The sequence below is a fragment of the Azolla caroliniana genome, unplaced genomic scaffold (genome assembly GCF_043228905.1).
Source record: "Azolla caroliniana isolate FFs.n. ecotype wild unplaced genomic scaffold, voAzoCaro1.0.p SCAF_10, whole genome shotgun sequence".
NCBI classification, from domain to species: Eukaryota; Viridiplantae; Streptophyta; class Polypodiopsida; order Salviniales; family Salviniaceae; genus Azolla; species Azolla caroliniana.
The window spans coordinates 2,308,176-2,326,046 of NW_028230445.1; the positions used below are offsets into that span (position 1 = coordinate 2,308,176).

The 17,871-nt window shown below is 36.5% G+C and overlaps 1 protein-coding gene and 1 pseudogene across 2 annotated transcripts; both read left to right on the top strand.

The window, feature by feature from the left end:
• Window positions 1-341: 341 nt before the first annotated feature.
• LOC147858668 (pyrophosphate-energized vacuolar membrane proton pump-like) lies at window positions 342-6,923 on the top strand (annotated as a pseudogene). Its single transcript, XR_015530333.1, has 8 exons — window positions 342-702; window positions 854-1,428; window positions 1,798-2,180; window positions 2,279-2,365; window positions 2,456-2,786; window positions 5,543-6,028; window positions 6,215-6,274; window positions 6,554-6,923. The product of XR_015530333.1 is annotated as a pyrophosphate-energized vacuolar membrane proton pump-like (transcript).
• A 6,904-nt stretch (window positions 6,924-13,827) lies between these two features.
• Window positions 13,828-16,330, top strand: LOC147858669 (uncharacterized). Its single transcript, XM_087326423.1, has 4 exons — window positions 13,828-14,673; window positions 15,264-15,410; window positions 15,713-15,793; window positions 15,918-16,330. The coding sequence occupies exons 1-4, from the start codon at window positions 13,861-13,863 to the stop codon at window positions 16,101-16,103; spliced, it is 1,227 nt and encodes a 408-aa protein (XP_087182549.1). The 5' UTR covers window positions 13,828-13,860; the 3' UTR covers window positions 16,104-16,330.
• The last annotated feature ends 1,541 nt before the right edge of the window (window positions 16,331-17,871 follow it).

Consider the following 17,871-nt stretch of genomic DNA (forward strand, 5'->3'; position numbering starts at 1 on the left):
TTTTTTTATTTTATTTTTTTCAAAAAAAAGAAGAAAACGAATATATTTACGTGTATTCGTATTCCTATTCGTATGGATTCGTGGGGCAGGCCCCACGAATGCGAATATTTCAATCTATGCATACATACATACATACATACATACAAAGCACAAGAAATATACTCTGTTTCTTACACACATCCATACAAAGCACAAGAAATATACTCTGTTTTTTACACACTAGAAATATACTCTGTTTCTTCTTCTTCTTCTTCTTCTTCTTCTCTCTCTCTCTCTCTCTAAGTAGAGAGGGGGGGGGGGGGGGGGGGCGCTTATTCAAGCATATCGAACAACGAAGATTTCTCAGTAACTCTCTCTCTCTCTCTCTCTCTCTCTGATCTGTTTCTTCTTTCCTTGAATAGCAATCAGAAAATGATGATTCCTTTACGTTGAGCTCTCAGTTCCATCCCGTCACACAATGCCGATCCTCTCTTCTATGCTGACCGAGATCGTGATCCCGCTTGTCTGCATTCATCGGCATTGTGTTCGCACTCCTGCAGTGGTACTTCGTCTCATTCGTCCCCGTTTCCATCACTGCCTCTTCTTCCTCCGTTTCAAATTTTCCCGACAACGATGGTAGTGGAGGTTATCTCCTTGAAGAAGGGCCCGATGGCCCCGACACTGTCCTTAAGTATGCAGAGATTCAAGAGGCCATATCTTTAGGTATGCTAATTTTCCATCACCCCGTGACTTTCTCATACAGTTTTATGAAGGCTCATGTATCTCAGTTCCCAAAGCATTTGCAATTGATTCAAATTATAACGAACTAAAACATCTTCTCACTAGCTACGCTCTCACTTCAAACCACTTGCAGGTGCCAACTCTTTTCTTCTCACAGAGTACCAATATATGGGGATTTTCCTTAGCGCTTTTGCAGTTATCATATTTGTTTTCCTGGGATCTGTGGAGAATTTCAGTTTGGAGCCTCAGGCTTGTGTATATGATACATCAGCAACATGCGCCCCAGCTCTTATAACTGCAGCTTTCACAACTGCTGCTTTTGTTCTCGGAGTACTCACTTCTGTGTTATCTGGATATCTTGGTATGAGAATTGCCACCTATGCAAACGCACGTACAACCCTTGAAGCTAGGAAAGGTGTATGAAAAGCTTTCATAACTGCCTTTTGATCCGGAGCGGTTATGGATTTTCTTCTTGCTGCGAATGGGCTTCTTGTGCTCTATATTGCCATCAATCTTTTTCAACTTTACTATGGTATGGAGTGGGAAGGTCTTTTCAAAGCGATTACTGGCTATGGACTTGGGGGTTCATCAGTCGCACTCTTTGGACAAGTAGGTGGCAGAATTTACACAAAGGCAGCTGATGTGGGTGCCGATCTTGTCGGAAAAGTTGAGAGAAATATCCCCGAGGATGATCCCAGAAATCCTGCGGTAATATGCTCATGGAATAAAATAACTCTGCAATACCCTCAAGTTTTTCGATATTTTTACCTTGGTCAACCCCTGAAAGCAAGAACTTTGGGATTACTTATTTGATCAGATAAATTTTCTGCTCAAGAGGGGTTGACCAATGGCAGTTCAGAAAATAATGAGAACGTAGGTACATTTGGGGAAACAAAGGTAAACACAGGTTGTTTTTGAGTTTCCAATCCTCATTTATCATTCATTGAATTCAAGCATCATGTTATCCATGCTTTGCCAATTCAAAAAAGCAATTGCTGCTTGATAGAGAAATTTGAAGATCACCCTTGTAATGATTTGGATTGCATGTCTTGTGGTTTGCTTTTACTCCCTATTTAGGTAATTGCGGATAATGTTGGTGACAATGTGAGCGATATAGCAGGAATGGGATCTGATTTATTCGGATCTTTTGCCGAGTCTTCATGTGCTGCTTTGGTTGTGGCTTCCATCTCCTCCTTTGGAACAACTCATGATTTTACTGCCATGTGTTTTCCACTTCTGATCAGTTCTATGGGTATTCTTGTGTGCTTGGTCACAACATTGTTTGCTACTGATTTCTATGAGATCGATGATGTGAAGCAAATTGAGCCAGCATTGAAGAGACAATTGATAATCTCGACCGTGTTGATGACGCTTGGCATTCTCCTTGTGTGCTATCTAGCTCTACCAACATCATTCCACATTTATAATCTTGGAAATACACCAAGGCTTGTGCAGTGGTGGTATATGTTCTCTCCTGTTTTCTTATATACTACCATGAGATGTCTCTAATTTATTTACCTTTTATTCCTCATTGTCATTAAATGTGGATCTTTTCCAGGGAGCTCTTTTTCTGTGTTGCGGTTGGGCTATGGGCCGGCCTCATTATTGGATACACAACAGAATACTTCACTAGTAATGCGTATAGGTAAGTTCTCGTGATGTCTCATTGTGGGAATGTTTCAATGTGAATTGAAATTAGATAGAGTTTAATAAGACTCTTCTCATTTGTTTACAGCCCCGTGCAAGATGTTGCTGATTCCTGTAGGACAGGAGCTGCAACAAATGTTATTTTTGGTTTAGCGCTTAGTTATAAGTCTGTTATAATTCCTATTTTTGCGATAACGATCACTATCTATGTGAGCTTTGCATTAGCAGTCTTCTATGGAATTGCTGTAGCAGCTTTAGGGATGCTTAGCACCATTGCTACAGGTCTGGCAATTGATGCATATGGGCCAATCAGTGATAATGCAGGTGGCATTGCCGAGATGGCTGGAATGAGTCACCATATTCATGAACGTACTGATGCCCTTGATGCTGCCGGCAATACCACTGCTGCATTTGGAAAGGTAAATGTTAGTATGTTATCTGTTGAGGCATGGGTTTTAGGGTGAGAACACCAAAATACTTCCTGAGGCTTCAAATATGGCAAGAATACAGCCATAGGGGCTTTCAAAAATTTACTACCATAGGGTTTTAGGGTGAGAACACCAAAATACTTCTTGAGGCTTCAAATATGGCAAGAATACAGCCATAGGGGCTTTCAAAAATTTATTACCATAGGGTTTTTTTGGCAAAGTTTCCAAACTTAGGTGTAATCTGATCAATATCCAGAAAGTTTGGGGTATTTTGGTGTTTTGACCAGTTTTTATTGTAAGGAATATTGATTGAGCGAAGTCATTGGTGAAGTCCCTGAGAAAATATTTTAATAATATTCCCTTATACTCATCAGGCAGTGGAACAAACCAATATTGTTGATCAAACCAAGCCAATCAAATAGATTGTCTCACAACTTGCCATTGATAGGGAACAGGGGTTGCTAATCCCTACCATGCATTGCTCCAGCTGGAAGGGGGGGAGAGGTCTAAGGCACCAGCACCCCTCGAGTTAAGGGTGGACCTCCCAAGGATATATTTCAGTAATATTTCCCCTATACTCATAGGGTAGTGGGAAGAACCGAGACTGTTGACCAGAGCAAGCCAAGCAAATAGATTCTCTCAAAACTTGCCGTTAAAACTTAATAGGCGAACAATGATTGGTAAACTATACAGATAGTGGAAACTTATGTGTCTACTGTTGTTCTCTGACCGGACAAGGCCTAACACAAGGTGTCGCGGAGACACTTCACCAAAGGGTGATTACGGCATAGGATTATGACTCAACGATTACACCGACTTAAGTAGGTTACACGATTAGAGCACTTTTGTTAATTACACGCGTAAGATATAACAGTAATTACAGAACGGAAATCAACACAGAAGTATAAACACTATACGCTCTATTAATTATCCGCTGCGATTACGATGGGGTCCGGGCCTTTAAATAGGTTTCCGGCCCGTAGTACAAAACGGTGCCTATCGCACCTATTCGGGATCCGTCCGGATCTGGAACGGCATACCGTTTCCAGTCCGTCCGTCCACACTATGCTTATTTACAACCATACTTAATTAATTCCTTCACTCCGTATTTTGGACTCCTTGCCGGCCGGTAACATCTACCCACCAAGCACATGCTACATGATGATTGAGGTAGGAACCTTGAGTTATATGGGAATCTTTGCAATAGTTTGAAAGATTATTTGTAATGGGTCCTCATTGAATGTTGATGGTGCTACACCACGATGCCTTTGTATTCTTCACAACATATCGATGGCCTCTTGTGAAGGTTTTCAAGAATCATACCCTCTTTCTTGTTGGACATATGTCAAGATACTCCACTACCTAAGATCTAGGAACTTACGTGCAAGTAGTAAGACATACATATCTCTTTCATGACAACCCATAGCTTAAGTGTCACTTAATCATGGTCGGCTGACTTCACGGTCCTATTTTCTCATCTGCGGTCCATTTTTTGGCAGTCTTTGATGGAATGACACTTCTTGTCACACTCATAAGAATCTCCATTTAGCTTCTTTGGCTTCATCTTCAACACATTTGAAGAGGCCAATGCGTTGTCCTTTCAGTTTGCCACAAATGCAACATAACTTGCACTTTCTCTTGTCTTCAATTATACCTCCCCTCACAGCATTGCACTCAATTCCTCGAAAGTGAGAGTCAAATGAGCTTGAATGTTGCGTGCCATCATGTAGCCATCATACTTTGCCAGAAGTACCTGAACTCAGGGTTGTGGCAAGTCTTTGGGAGAAATAGCCACACCAATGGGAGCTAACTGATTTTGGAGATCCTTAATCTTCTTGATAAAGGTCTATAAGTTCCCCTTCATCTCCTGGTCTCTCAGCTATAAGTTGATTCTCCAGATTCTGGATCTTTGTATAGTTCTTGGTACTAATATTGGCGAGCCAATATGCTCCATGCTTGATGTTTTTTAGTGATGTGTTGAACTAAGATAAGAACAAAATCACTCACAGCTATGACTATGGCACACAATGCATCTACATTTCTACACTTCTACGCTCAGTCCATCCATGACATGTGTAACAGCTTATTGGAAACCCAATCATAGAGAATTTGAACTTCCATAGAGTATAGTTCACTCCATTAATTTGCTTTCAGTGGGGGCGAGTAGATGAATGCACCGATACCCTAATTCGTAAACCATCAACCCCCATTGTGATAGGGAGTTGCTTACAACCATCTACATTCAAACACATCCTCACCAGCATTCAAACCAGAATGCACCAATAACTTCTCACATGGGGGCCATTCAAAAGTGCAATGTAACATGTTATGTTAGTAAGTTGCTAATCGGAGGTGATCATTGAGTATATTCCAACATTTTTATTGCTTGCAATTGTCCATGTATGGGCACATTTAAAAGCACTACTCATTGTTGAAACTGGCATTTGTGAAAGAAAATTTAAGTTAATTGTATTCCGTGTATGAACTTCAATTTTCTAAGTCAACAGAGATTTTGTAGCCAAAGAAGTATGATTGAGCGTCTTTAGAGATGTTTATATTTAATTTCATCGTTTCTTCACTGTATTAATATATTTCATATATTGCAATGGTTTTGGAAAACTTACTTCTGTGCCCATATGCATTTGCCATATGGTTCACGCATGATGTGCAAAGGAAATTTCTAATCCAACGCTTCTTACTGATGATCAAGTATCAAGGAAATGATCATATTTGCTAGTGCCTTCCAGGGATTTGCAATCGGCTCCGCTGCTCTGGTGTCATTGGCTTTATTTGGAGCTTATGTGAGCCGTGTGTCACTATCCTCAGTGGATATTTTGTCTGCCAGGGTGTTCATTGGATTGATTGTTGGAGCTATGTTACCATATTGGTTCTCAGCTATGACAATGAAGAGTGTAGGTAAGGCTGCTTTGAGCATGGTGGAAGAGGTCCATAGGCAGTTCAACACCATTCCTGGCTTAATGGAAGGTATAACAAAACCAGATTATGCCACATGTATGAAGATATCAACTGATGCCTCCCTAAAGGAGATGATACCACCTGGTGCCCTGGTCATGTTGACACCTCTTATTGTTGGTATCTTGTTTGGTGTGGAAACTCTAGCTGGGGTCTTAGCTGGTGCGCTGGTCTCTGGTGTACAGGTTTGTCCACGTAATCCAAGTGTGTTAAAAACTGTTTACGTTTCATTTGATATGAAAGATGAGATCAAAACATTGGTGTGTTAACCAGATGCTTTAAATTATTCAATTCATTGTTGGCAGTTTACCAACTGCATTAAATGATTCAATTAATTGTGTCAAAGTTAGGATGAGATGAAATGATTGATGTGGTATCCATTTGATGTGGAAATTTGAGATCAAATGATTGATGTGTGTGTGATTTGAGTTTCCATCATGTTTCAGATTGCGATCTCGGCTTCTAATACTGGCAGTGCATGGGACAATGCCAAGAAGTATATTGAGGTGAAATCTTCTGTCTTTTAACCAATTCACATTGAAATCAATGTGGTGTATTTAGCTTAAACATCAAAATACCCTTAACTTTTTGAGTATTTACCAGAATAACCGCACGTTTAAAAAACAGACCAGAATACTCTTCACTGATTCAAAATGTAGTATACAGGGGTAATTTGGTAAATTATGATATTTTGGTTAATATCCATCAAGTTCAACGTGTTTTGATGTTTTTGCCCTTTGTATTTACCTGTAATCTTATGTGAAATGTTCTATAAAATGTTGTAGGCTGGGGCATCTGAACATGCACGGTCTCTGGGGCCAAAGGGCTCAGATGTGCACAACGCCGCAGTGATCGGTGATACGGTGGGAGACCCCCTTAAGGATACATCTGGTCCTTCCCTAAACATCCTTATTAACCTCATGGCTGTGGAATCGCTCATATTTGCACCATTTTTTGCAGCTCATGGAGGTTGTTCAGGATCTAGAAGTTGAAAATTTTTAAATGAGAATCTATTTGTTCATTCATATCATTATTGAAGATATAGATGGCATTTTGCTTGATCATTGGTTGAAGTTGTTAGCTTGTTTGGTGTATGTAATTATCGGGGAACGTCGTAGGATTTTTTTTTATGAGACCTTATCGTTGGTGCCTTTTTTCCTGTCTTTTGCTAATGCTAGTTCAAACTGAACCGTTGTCGATTGTTACTAACGGGGGTCACATCCTCCTTTGGAAGATCTCTGTCAATCCATTGAGCTACCTTGATCTAAAACAGAATAACCAAGCTATTCAACTTCTGTTTGGTCAAATCCGTATTTTTCGAGCTTTGCTTACATACCATGGACAGTCTTTCGGGGACAAGAGGATGTGAAAATTGTATTGCTTATATTTGGAGAATATTAGGATGTTGACAAGATAGCATATCATAAACAGATCCAAATAATTAAAAGATGACATTTATAAGTGTCAAAATCTAGTGGGGGCATTGGTCAGTTGGAAAGGCACTACAACATTCAAAATGTTTGTACCGAGTTTGAAACATGAATTTCTGTTCATCTTCGGATCGGATGTGAACAAGACTATATGCACCTTGTATGTCGATTTTGGTGAATCTTATAGTGGAGCAAGCTGATAAATCAAGTTACCAATAAGGGAAAGTGGGTATCAATTTTTAATGGTAATGCAATTCAATCAGCTATTTTGCACACAATCAAAGTTTGTCATCCTTTTTCTTCAAAGAGAGTATAGCCATGTTGTCAGGTGATGTGGAGTGTTGAATGAAACCTTTCAGCGGATTCTCGATGAGGTAGTTTTAAAGTGTTTCTAGTTTGTTTAACTTCTAGATGGGTATGAAAGTGGAACTATAACCTTCTTGAAGATTGACTGCATAGTCGTAAGGTCTCTTTTCTACAAGCATATTTGTGTTCTTTTCAAAAATAGTAATATAATTTTGGGATCTTTAGAAGAAAGTGAGTGCTTTTCTCTGTGCTCTTTGGAATTGGATTCACAAAGGCCAAGCACATTTGATCATATTTGCTTGCATGGACTATGGTTGTTGCATTGACAAATGTGATTATAAGAGAACTAGAATGGATCCTTGGAGTGGGTTGTCTAGGAACTTCATGCTCACAATGTTTCTTGAGATTGGAGATGTAGTGGACTTGAGTTTCAAACTACAAGGAAGTCAAATGTGGCTATTCTAGTACTCTAGGACAACTCATTTTCTCCAATCAATCTTTGGATTGTGAATCTTGAACCACAATCGATTGAGGACAATTGGATGCTTTTGGACCGTGGATTTTATTGAATGAATTTATGAAATAATGCAACCTAGGTCACCAAGAACTACACAAATTTTCTCCAACTCTATTTCTCCAAAGACATTAGGCCAATAACAGTGATTATAATAGATGTTGGAAACTCAACTTTTTCAAGCAGATTTTATGTGTCACGGAAACATTTTGGTCCATGAAGCAAGAGTTGCCTTGTGAATCTAAGAGAGTAGGGGCAAAGACCCAATAACACATAGAGGTACTAAGTTCAAGTAGAGTCGCAAAAATCCTACTAGCTGGATTGATGAAATGGAACCATTACTTTTAACTTTTAACCAACCCTACCAATTCTAGGTTCCTATTTTGGCTAGACCTAGTTGTTGAACACTTCATCTAGATGGCTAAGAACATCAAACATATTTGATGGTCTATGGCTACAATGGTTGCAAGATGTGATTGGAAATTTAAGATCAAGATTATCACAAGCACTTGGATAAAGTTATCGATGTCCCAAGCTACCACAATGTAGACATAAAAGGTTTTCCCTATGGCATTGGTTTTTAACTTCCATCATGGGTCCTTGATGACATGCTATATTGATATCCAACTATAACTATATGGTAGTATTGCCACCAACACATATGTTTACTTTGATTTAGGACAAGACCATTGATGATGCTTGGAGTTGTCACACCATGCAACTTGATTTATTGCCTCGGTAAGTGATTAATGATCTTCATAAAATGTGAGAAGTTGATCCTTCACATCATTATGAAACCCTTGTCGAAATTGATATATTTATGCTTCTACGACCCAAGGGATTGTAGAAACCCAATTTCAAACTACCTATATTTTCAAAACCATTTTGAAATTACTTAGTAAACACATCAAAAATACATATGATATAGGAGACCTTATCTTGAGTAATGACACAAACCAAGCTATCATTATACTAGTCATTAGAATTCCGCCTAACCCTACTCGTGTTGCATCAATTAGATATCAAGTGGTATGCATTTTTAGTACTAAACGAACTTGATTTAGGAATCCTTGAAATTGTGCTTAAGTACCAACAAACTTCACCTGAAGACTTTTTCTGGCAAACTTTGTTGCAAAGTTACTAGTGTCACTTCAAGTTGGTGAACTCTTTGATGTAATTCCTCATGTTGTGCGTTTTAGGCATTCACTTGTAAATCCCCAAGAAGTCATGTTTATTTTCTTGCTCCAAGGCCATGAACTTGGTTATGAAGCATTCTTGATCGGTCAAACTTTGTATTATATTCCGGTTTAATTATTTGTTATGAGAAGATAGGACAAGAAGTTCCTCAAGAAAAAAGAATCAAGAAGAAGAGTTTATTTCGTATTCAATCTGTCAAGGCCATAACCGAGAACAAAATCAAATTGACAAACAAAATAAAAAGAGGGAAATAATGGAAGAATGTTAGGCCATAATTGAGAATAATATTAAATAAAAAAAGAGAATAAGAAGAAGGAATAAGAGGAGAATAACAAGGTGTTAACAATTAGCAATGCGCCCGGTTTCAGGTCAAACTGAACCGAACAATTAAGCCATGGTTTAAAGGTTTATAACTTCCAAAATAATTAAATGGTTTGGGTTTTAATTCGGTTTGGTTCTAAAACTAGGGTTTATTGGTTTATGGGTTTAAGTGGATTGGTTTAAAGGTTTATAGGTTTTTGGGCTAATTTTCTTTATCCCTTAAATGTTTATGTAATTTAATGGTTTAATTAATGTTTTTATTGATTTAATTCACTTAACTTAAATGTCTATTTAATCTAATGGTTTAATTCATGTGTAATTAATTAATTAAACATAAATGCTTATTTAATTTATTATATTTTTATTTATTTGATTTTTTAATTAGTTTGGCTTAAATGTGATTAGGTTTAAACTTTTTATTAAATGGCTCAGTTTGGTTTCAACTTTGCCTCAAACGGTTTTGGTTTAAATAGTTTGGTTTACCTTTTCTTAAATGGTTTGGTTTAATCGCTTGAAAGTTCATAAACTGTTTGGTTTGGTTTTTGTTTTATATAAATGGTTTGGTTTAGTTCGGTTTGGTTTCAAAGGCAAAGAAACCGAACTGAAACTAAATCGGACCCATTGCCATTAACAATAACAAGATATATACAACTAGAATACGGGCTTGGTTTATACGGATTCAACAATACTAGAACACATGTTTATATATAGCGATGGGCTTGGTTCGGTTTCTGTTGGGTTTGGTTTCTTGGCCTTGAAACCAAACCAAACTATTTATGAAACCATTTAAACTGAACCGTTTAGAGACGAACCGTTTAACAAATAGGAGAAACCAAACCGTTTAAAACCAAATCATTTACGAAAAATTTAGAACCAAACCATATTTTATTGATATTGATCATTATACTTATTATAAATTTGTGTGAGAAAATTATCATACTTATCATAAATTTGGTCATCATACTTATTATAAATTTGGTCATCATTCTTATGATAAATTTGGTCATCATACTTATCATAAATTTGATCATTATACTTATCATAAATTTGATCATTATAAATGAAAAGAGACTCTACATATAATGCATATAAAATTTAATAAATTAAAACTAGGGTTTAAAATTAAAAGTTGAAAGTTAGAGCCTATATGAAAAATTTGGGAGTATTTTTTAACCTTTAAACCGAACCACATAAATTGAAACCGATAAACCGTTAACCATAAAATTCAAAACCGAACCGAACTGAAACCAAACCGATTAGTAACATTTGAAACCAAACGAAACTATTTATATATCTTCGAACCTATAAACCGTTAAGCCACGGTTTAACGGTTCTATTCAATTTGAGCCGAAACCGGGCCCATTGCTATAGATATATATCATGCTTTAGAGTCTTGGACACATGCATAATCTCCACATCACATCCTGCATGCTTTTGCAAGGTTATGGTATTTCAAAATATTATATATATACTCAAGTTTACTTTTGGATAATAATACATTTTGTGTATAATATGATATATTTAATGGTTGAGGGTATTCTTTCAAGAAGTCATAGGTTTAAGTCTTTGCTATTACTATGGAAATTTGTATATATTGCCCATGACACCCAATGCACTCGTCTTCAATTTGGACAATTCATCTTTGCAGATGGTAGCACCACCAAGGAGTGTGCACTCATTGAGTTATGGTTATTAAACATTTTCATACACTTAGTCGTTTGTCATAAACAAAGGACAATTGTAATAGTAAGGACAAAGATAAAAGAATAAAAACAAGGACAAGGGAATAGCAAGATTTATAGATAAGTGTGAAAATGCCCCAATGGCATTGTAGAGCTACAGAAGACATAATAAGTTTGTTAGCTCCTCCTCAACATCATAGAGGACTTAGACTCACCTTATAACTCTTTCTTAGTAAGTTATGATCACTTTCTTAATCTATTTGCTAGTATAAGTAAGACCAAAGCTTAAGCTTCCACCTTAAGCATTTCAATCGATTCTCAGTTGTTAAGGACTACCAGCAACACCATTGATCGTACTCATTTTCAACATTCTTGTCTCTTTCCTTAATCATCAATCTTAAGTGGTTAAGAATAACTTAGTAGGTTTAACTAGTCCATGAGCATTTTATATTGGATTTAGTGCTTGCTTAATTTGTTCGTCCAATAGTAGTAGACATAGGAGTGGATTGACACTTAATATGGAGTAGACGTTATCCCAACCCCGTAGTCCTAGGATCCTAGATTAGTTAGGTAAGACTAAATACGATGACATGTGATAAGTCCCTAAACTTCCTCAAATTATAACATTATTTCAACAATCATGCATAAAAATCATTGTCAAGGATTTTGATTAACTTTGAAGTTTCAACCCAAACCAAAATGATTCTCACATGTAATTAAATTTAAAGATCAAAATTAGTGACCATAAACCACACATCATCACAACCCCTCTTGTAGATATCAATGGTATCTACAAACAAATACGTGGTTCCTTGTTATATGGAAACAACGTGTTTGGTGCCACCATTCTTATAACTATCAGTTACACTTCCATCCATTTCATTCGGAAATAATTGTCAAGAGTATGTGATCGAAATATTCAAATGAAGTCACTACACACATTTTGCATGGAAACAAAAAATGACGGCTCAAGAATAGATGGTCTAGATATTCAAATGAAGTTGTCACACACATTTTGTACTGGAAAAAAAATGAATATTTAACATATAAACAATATTACCCCCAAGAACTCAAGGATTCGACAAACAATTGTTGACCAAATATACAACATCGATGTATATAGGTAAATTATGGTCAAAACAACAACTTAGATTGGCATGTATCGTGACTTACCTAATAAGGTAACATTTTCAAATAATGCATAAGATATATCAACATGTTTTTAGATGGAATCTAATTTGATTTGTTTCACATAAGTACTAATTAAGATGATATCCAATAGGCAATTACACAACAAAAATGATTGAGCGTTCTTTTTCAAATTGTGGAATGAACATACAAAATTAGCTCAACTAATAGAATGCAACCTTGTCTTGTCGTTGACAAGGAGAAACTCCAAACCGATGCAATGCATGAAGTTGTTCAATGAAGATGGGAAGCGTTTGCCCAACAGTGAACAAATGTCATAGAAGAAGATCACACTAGTGTTTTAATCTTGATCCAACCTTCTTGCCAAAAACTCGAGTTATAACATATGAGTTTCAAATCATTGTTTATTATGAGGTCAACACCTTATGGCAAGGGCATGTTGTGATGTGAAATCATTATTACTATGTCAATGAGTTTCATTTTAAACCATCTCATGCAAATTTCTTTAGCAATACATGAAACTAAATCCAATGAAGTCTTTGTGTTAGATGGTTGTCTTCAAATAAGTGCCAAAGCAAAAAGCCATGTATGTCAAGTATGTGACTTGAATGGAAACCTCAAGCATGATAGATTCACAATGCAACTGTTAGGGAACATAAGGAACCTGATCCAAAAGAAAAAATTTGATTGACTTACTTACTGTACATGGTTGTGAGGCTAATTATCAGCCTTTGAGAGATCGGCTATGCTAAGACATATCAGTTATGATCGACCCCTTTATTCATTATGTGATTTTGGTTAAGATTTCCCATTACATTGATCCTACAATGTGGGACTCATTTTTGATGAGGATCATACCCATTATCCCTTAAGACATATCTTTGTGTTAGATGGTTGTCTTCAAATAAGTGCCAAAGCAAAAAGCCATGTATGTCAAGTATGTGACTTGAATGGAAACCTCAAGCATGATAGATTCACAACGCAACTGTTAGGGAACATAAGGAACCTGATCCAAAAGAAAAAATTTGATTGACTTACTTATTGTACATGGTTGTGAGGCTAATTATCAGCCTTTGAGAGATCGGCTATGTTAAGACATATCAGTTATGATCGACCCCTTTATTCATTATGTGATTTTGGTTAAGATTTCCCATTACATTGATCCTACAATGTGGGACTCATTTCTAATGAGGATCATACCCATTATCCCTTACGAAACAGAGTCACACCTTTCGATGGTGGTTGGGCCTTCTATATCATTGTTGATCACGGTAAAAGACAAGATGAATGAGAATCATAATCAAATGTGGGTCTTAAGTTTTTGAAGCATCCATCCATATAATAAGATAGTTTGTCATATGCAATGTGCATATCATTCATTATGTTATGTTATCCATGGTATGTATTTAGTAGTGAGGTTTTATGAGCCCTGGTTTGGTTTTGTGCAGAAAGAAAGGTCAAGAACATCTGATACATACTACATACTACATACTATGGAGAACCAAGCTCTCACATGGAGCCTTGTGAGAGCCTCTCCCTTTCCTTCGCTGTCTTCTTCATGTTGTTTCAAGGCTTTTCCTTTCCATTACCCACAGAAACGAGTCCCTCTCAGGTATGTCAAGTCTAAACATACTGATCTCATCAATACAGAACATATGTCCTCAGAACCTTCGTATATCAGTAAGACCTTCAGAAGAAGCTTCCAGAAACATGATGAAAACAACCCAATTCGTGGTTTTGTGAGAATTCAGTGTAACGTGAGATGGGCGGTCTTGCTACTCTACAGAGCTCTGTTGGTGGGTGGTATTAGTTTCACCATGGCTTCCCCAGCTATAGCAAATACGAATTCCCTTTCTTCACCGCCTTCTGCTTATGAAGTAGTGATTGAAAAAGAGGAGGGAAAAAACAACGAAAATGCAGAAAAAGGAGAGATAAAACCACAAGATTTAGACAACATTTCACAATGTGAAACAATGACATGTACACATGCATATATATTAGGAGATGATTTCTGGAAGGATATGCCTTTACTTAAAGGTTCCACTGAAATGATGTTGAAGAGCATACTTGATAAAGATCCAAAGAGCATTTCGGCATTGGAATGTTTAGCGAAACGATTGGTTGAGATTGATGATTCTTCTCATGCCCTCGTTGTGATTGAAAAACTTGAGCTTTTACAGCCCAATGAAATTGAATGGAAATACATGAAAGCTGAGGCTTATGATTCAGATGGTCAATTCCAATTAGCTAGGCAAGGATTTGAGGATATATTGAAAATTGAACCTCTTAGCTCCAGGGCATTGCAGGTTTGTCTTATAAAGACTCCCTTATTTATTTATTATCATAACTTTTATTTTTAAGCCTATTATTATCAACTTTCTTTTGCACTATACTTTGCCTAATTCAGACAAACCCATTTTTCTTTATCTCACAAAATGCGCCTATGTTTTCCTTTTTCTCCCCATAAGGCCCATGCCAGTTTTGGTGAATTGGGGATGCATTAACCATGATTTCTTGAATTGCTCATACAATTGGGAACAAGGGGATGTGACAATCGCAATTCAGTAAATATATGATACTTTAGCCTTATATAATTTATACATTCAGTAATACATTATATATTTCTGGTTAGAGAACTAATCTGAGATGAGAACCCCACAACAAGAATGACTATTTAAAAGGAAGTGTCAAGAAAGTCACCATGAATGTCTTAACATTAAAAACATTCAATACATATAAACGTATGTATGTGTGTATAGATATATATATGTATGTCATAAAGAGATGTATTTGCCTAGAAACCTTCATTCAAATATATTTTCAGTATTAGACTAGAACTTAACATGTAGAGCCAATACACTAGTATGAGTACTTTTGAACTTCTTCTTTTTTGTAGGGGTTGATAATGACGATGGATCAACTCAATGAGTCTGGACTAGCATTGAAGATAGCAGAGGAGAGTATGGCCAAAGCGAAGCAGGAAAATAATGTGACAGAAGCTCGCAATATCGGAATCCTCATCGGACAGGTTTACACTTTAAAGGTACAAAAATTGAAGAAAATCATCAGCAACTTACAAAAAACGATTCTGGTTAAATAATCACTTCCACTCAGGAAAAAGCAATATTGATATCTGTCAAAAATGCTTTTCTGATATTTTTATATAAACCAACAAAATTAAACCTTTCATCTCCTTTTGGTCCAAATCCTTACCAATGTCCAAATGCGAGTATATATGCAATTGCTTGCATTTGAACTTGAATGCTATTTACTATGAATATGGAATATGTTTCTGTACTGTTGTATGATCAATTCATTGTTTAATATATTCAAACATTTTTCCAGGGTCATTTTGAGGAAGCATTGAAGCATTACAAGATCATGGTGGAGGAAGATGGTAGTGATTTCCGGCCCTATCTTTGTCAGGTATGCATTTTTACAATCGGGGATCTTTGGTTCTATTTTTATTCAAAGGTGTCCAGTTTTTCTTTGCTGCACGTAATCTCAGAAAACTTCTTTCTCAGAGTGTGACTGGTTTCTTATATTGTAGGGAATTATCTACAGTGTGTTAGGGGAGAAGGAGACAGCAGAGTTACACTTCAAGAACTATGAGGAATTGTGCCCTAAAGAACTTCCAGGTCGAGGCTTTCTCGACAGACTCATGTTCCGAGCTAGGAAGGAGGGGCAAAAGACTTATGAGCATAAATTAAAAAGTAAAAGTAAGATTTCAGAATAACATTTATTCAACGAATAACTCAATGGGTGAGAAATCAAGTATTAACTTGATTTTAGGGGCATTTCAATCTATGGTGGCCACTATACATAGCTAACGTTAGGAAATAGAAGTCTTGTATTGCTGCGTCCAATTTAGCGAAATTTTAGTACATAATGAAGTCGGCATTTTTAGTCGATAGAGTCCAATTTGAGCAGCATTTTAGTAGATAATTTTGGCAGTATAGACAATAGTTTTCTGAAATTTGTAGGCATTTTAGTAGATCAAATGAATAATCTAACAATGGAAGAATTAGGGGGATACTAGTAAATAATGGAGATGTTTGAGTTACTTATAAGCATTAATTTATCTGAAGAGACTGAGGTTTTGAGACATTTGGTCTGAAATTTTCTGTTGTGTTTTTGCACCTCTTTGCTAAACCTCGTCTATTTTTGAAGAAACATAGTTTGAAAAGTTATGTTAAATGAACTACAAGCATGTAATTTCCTTGTAGAAGTCCAATTGTATGTTCAATATGTACTTCATTAGCACTGAGAGGATTGTAATCATGAGACATCAGGTTAGATGTCAGGCCAAAGTTATCATTGGTCAATTATTGCATAACCATTTAGAGGTCATACAAGCTCGGCTGATTGGATTATTTTTTCAACATGGGATAGGCTGCAAGATTAATTTGTTGAAGTAACATATGTTCATCAGATAAGTCTTTTATATTCTTATGATCTCTCTTATGAGTTGGTTTGAATTCTTATATCACAAACTCTTATGTGAAGATGTGGATCTGCCTTATTAGTGGCACTATGGGGTTATCTTTGCAATTGTTTGAAAGAAAGAATCGCTTGTAGATTAATAATATGGTTCAAGCATTGACTTATGGTAACTTATTGAATATAGTTGTTATGTCACATTGCCTTGTAGTTGTCAAAGCACCCTTAACAATGTATTTGATCAAAATAATAATATTACCAGAAGTAAGCTTGTCATGAAACTGCCACAATGCCCTACAATGCCCTCACATTGCAACGTGTGCTTAAGTTTTCATGATATGTAATCCTTGAAAGGGGTTTTCAAAATGATTGAAATGTGTGCCTAAGGCCCTTCCTAATACGTAGGACTAATTAAAACATAAGATGGGGCTATTCAAGTAATTAAAATGACAAGAACTTTGTAGAGAATGATATTTAGCCATGTGCCTAATTGGAACCCCATGATTCCTTGGCACATGAATCAATGCAGGGTAAGTACTCTTTATACATATGCTATTAAGTCCTTCATTAGAGACCAGTAGAGACATTGACTTTACTGTATATTTGAGTCACGAGACCTTTCATTTTAGAAATTTGTTTTCCTATACACATCCACACATAATAGCCTTTTTAAATGTTGCCCATTTCCAAGTAGTTTCGGAGTACATCTTAGAGTATATGTTCATGTTAATAAATTTATTTGTGTTTTTTTTATTGATGTAATTTTTAACTGATCTAGTGCACGTAAACTATACTTATTTGGTATAAGTAGTTAGGTGATTTTGGCGAGGATACCTTGCCCACCTCAATACTAAGGTTATGAGCTTGATTGAGAGTATTGAGTGATGAGTTTGACATTCACTTAATTCTAGTGGAGATCATGGGCACTAATAATTTACTCATGGAACTTGCAAGACTGACTTGACATTGAGTCTCCACTATCCAAGGAGTGAAAATAATTCAAGTATAGTATGTGGTTAGCACCAATACATTCACAATAAAGTGTTATTGTTTAAAATAAAGAA

Bases quoted from the DNA above. Each gene is read 5' to 3' on its own strand.
- LOC147858669 (XM_087326423.1), top strand. From the start codon at position 13,861: ATGGAGAACCAAGCTCTCACATGGAGCCTTGTGAGAGCCTCTCCCTTT. The intron at 14,674-15,263 runs GTTTGTCTTATA...TCTTTTTTGTAG, and splicing joins TTAGCTCCAGGGCATTGCAG to GGGTTGATAATGACGATGGA. The intron at 15,794-15,917 runs GTATGCATTTTT...CTTATATTGTAG, and splicing joins TCCGGCCCTATCTTTGTCAG to GGAATTATCTACAGTGTGTT.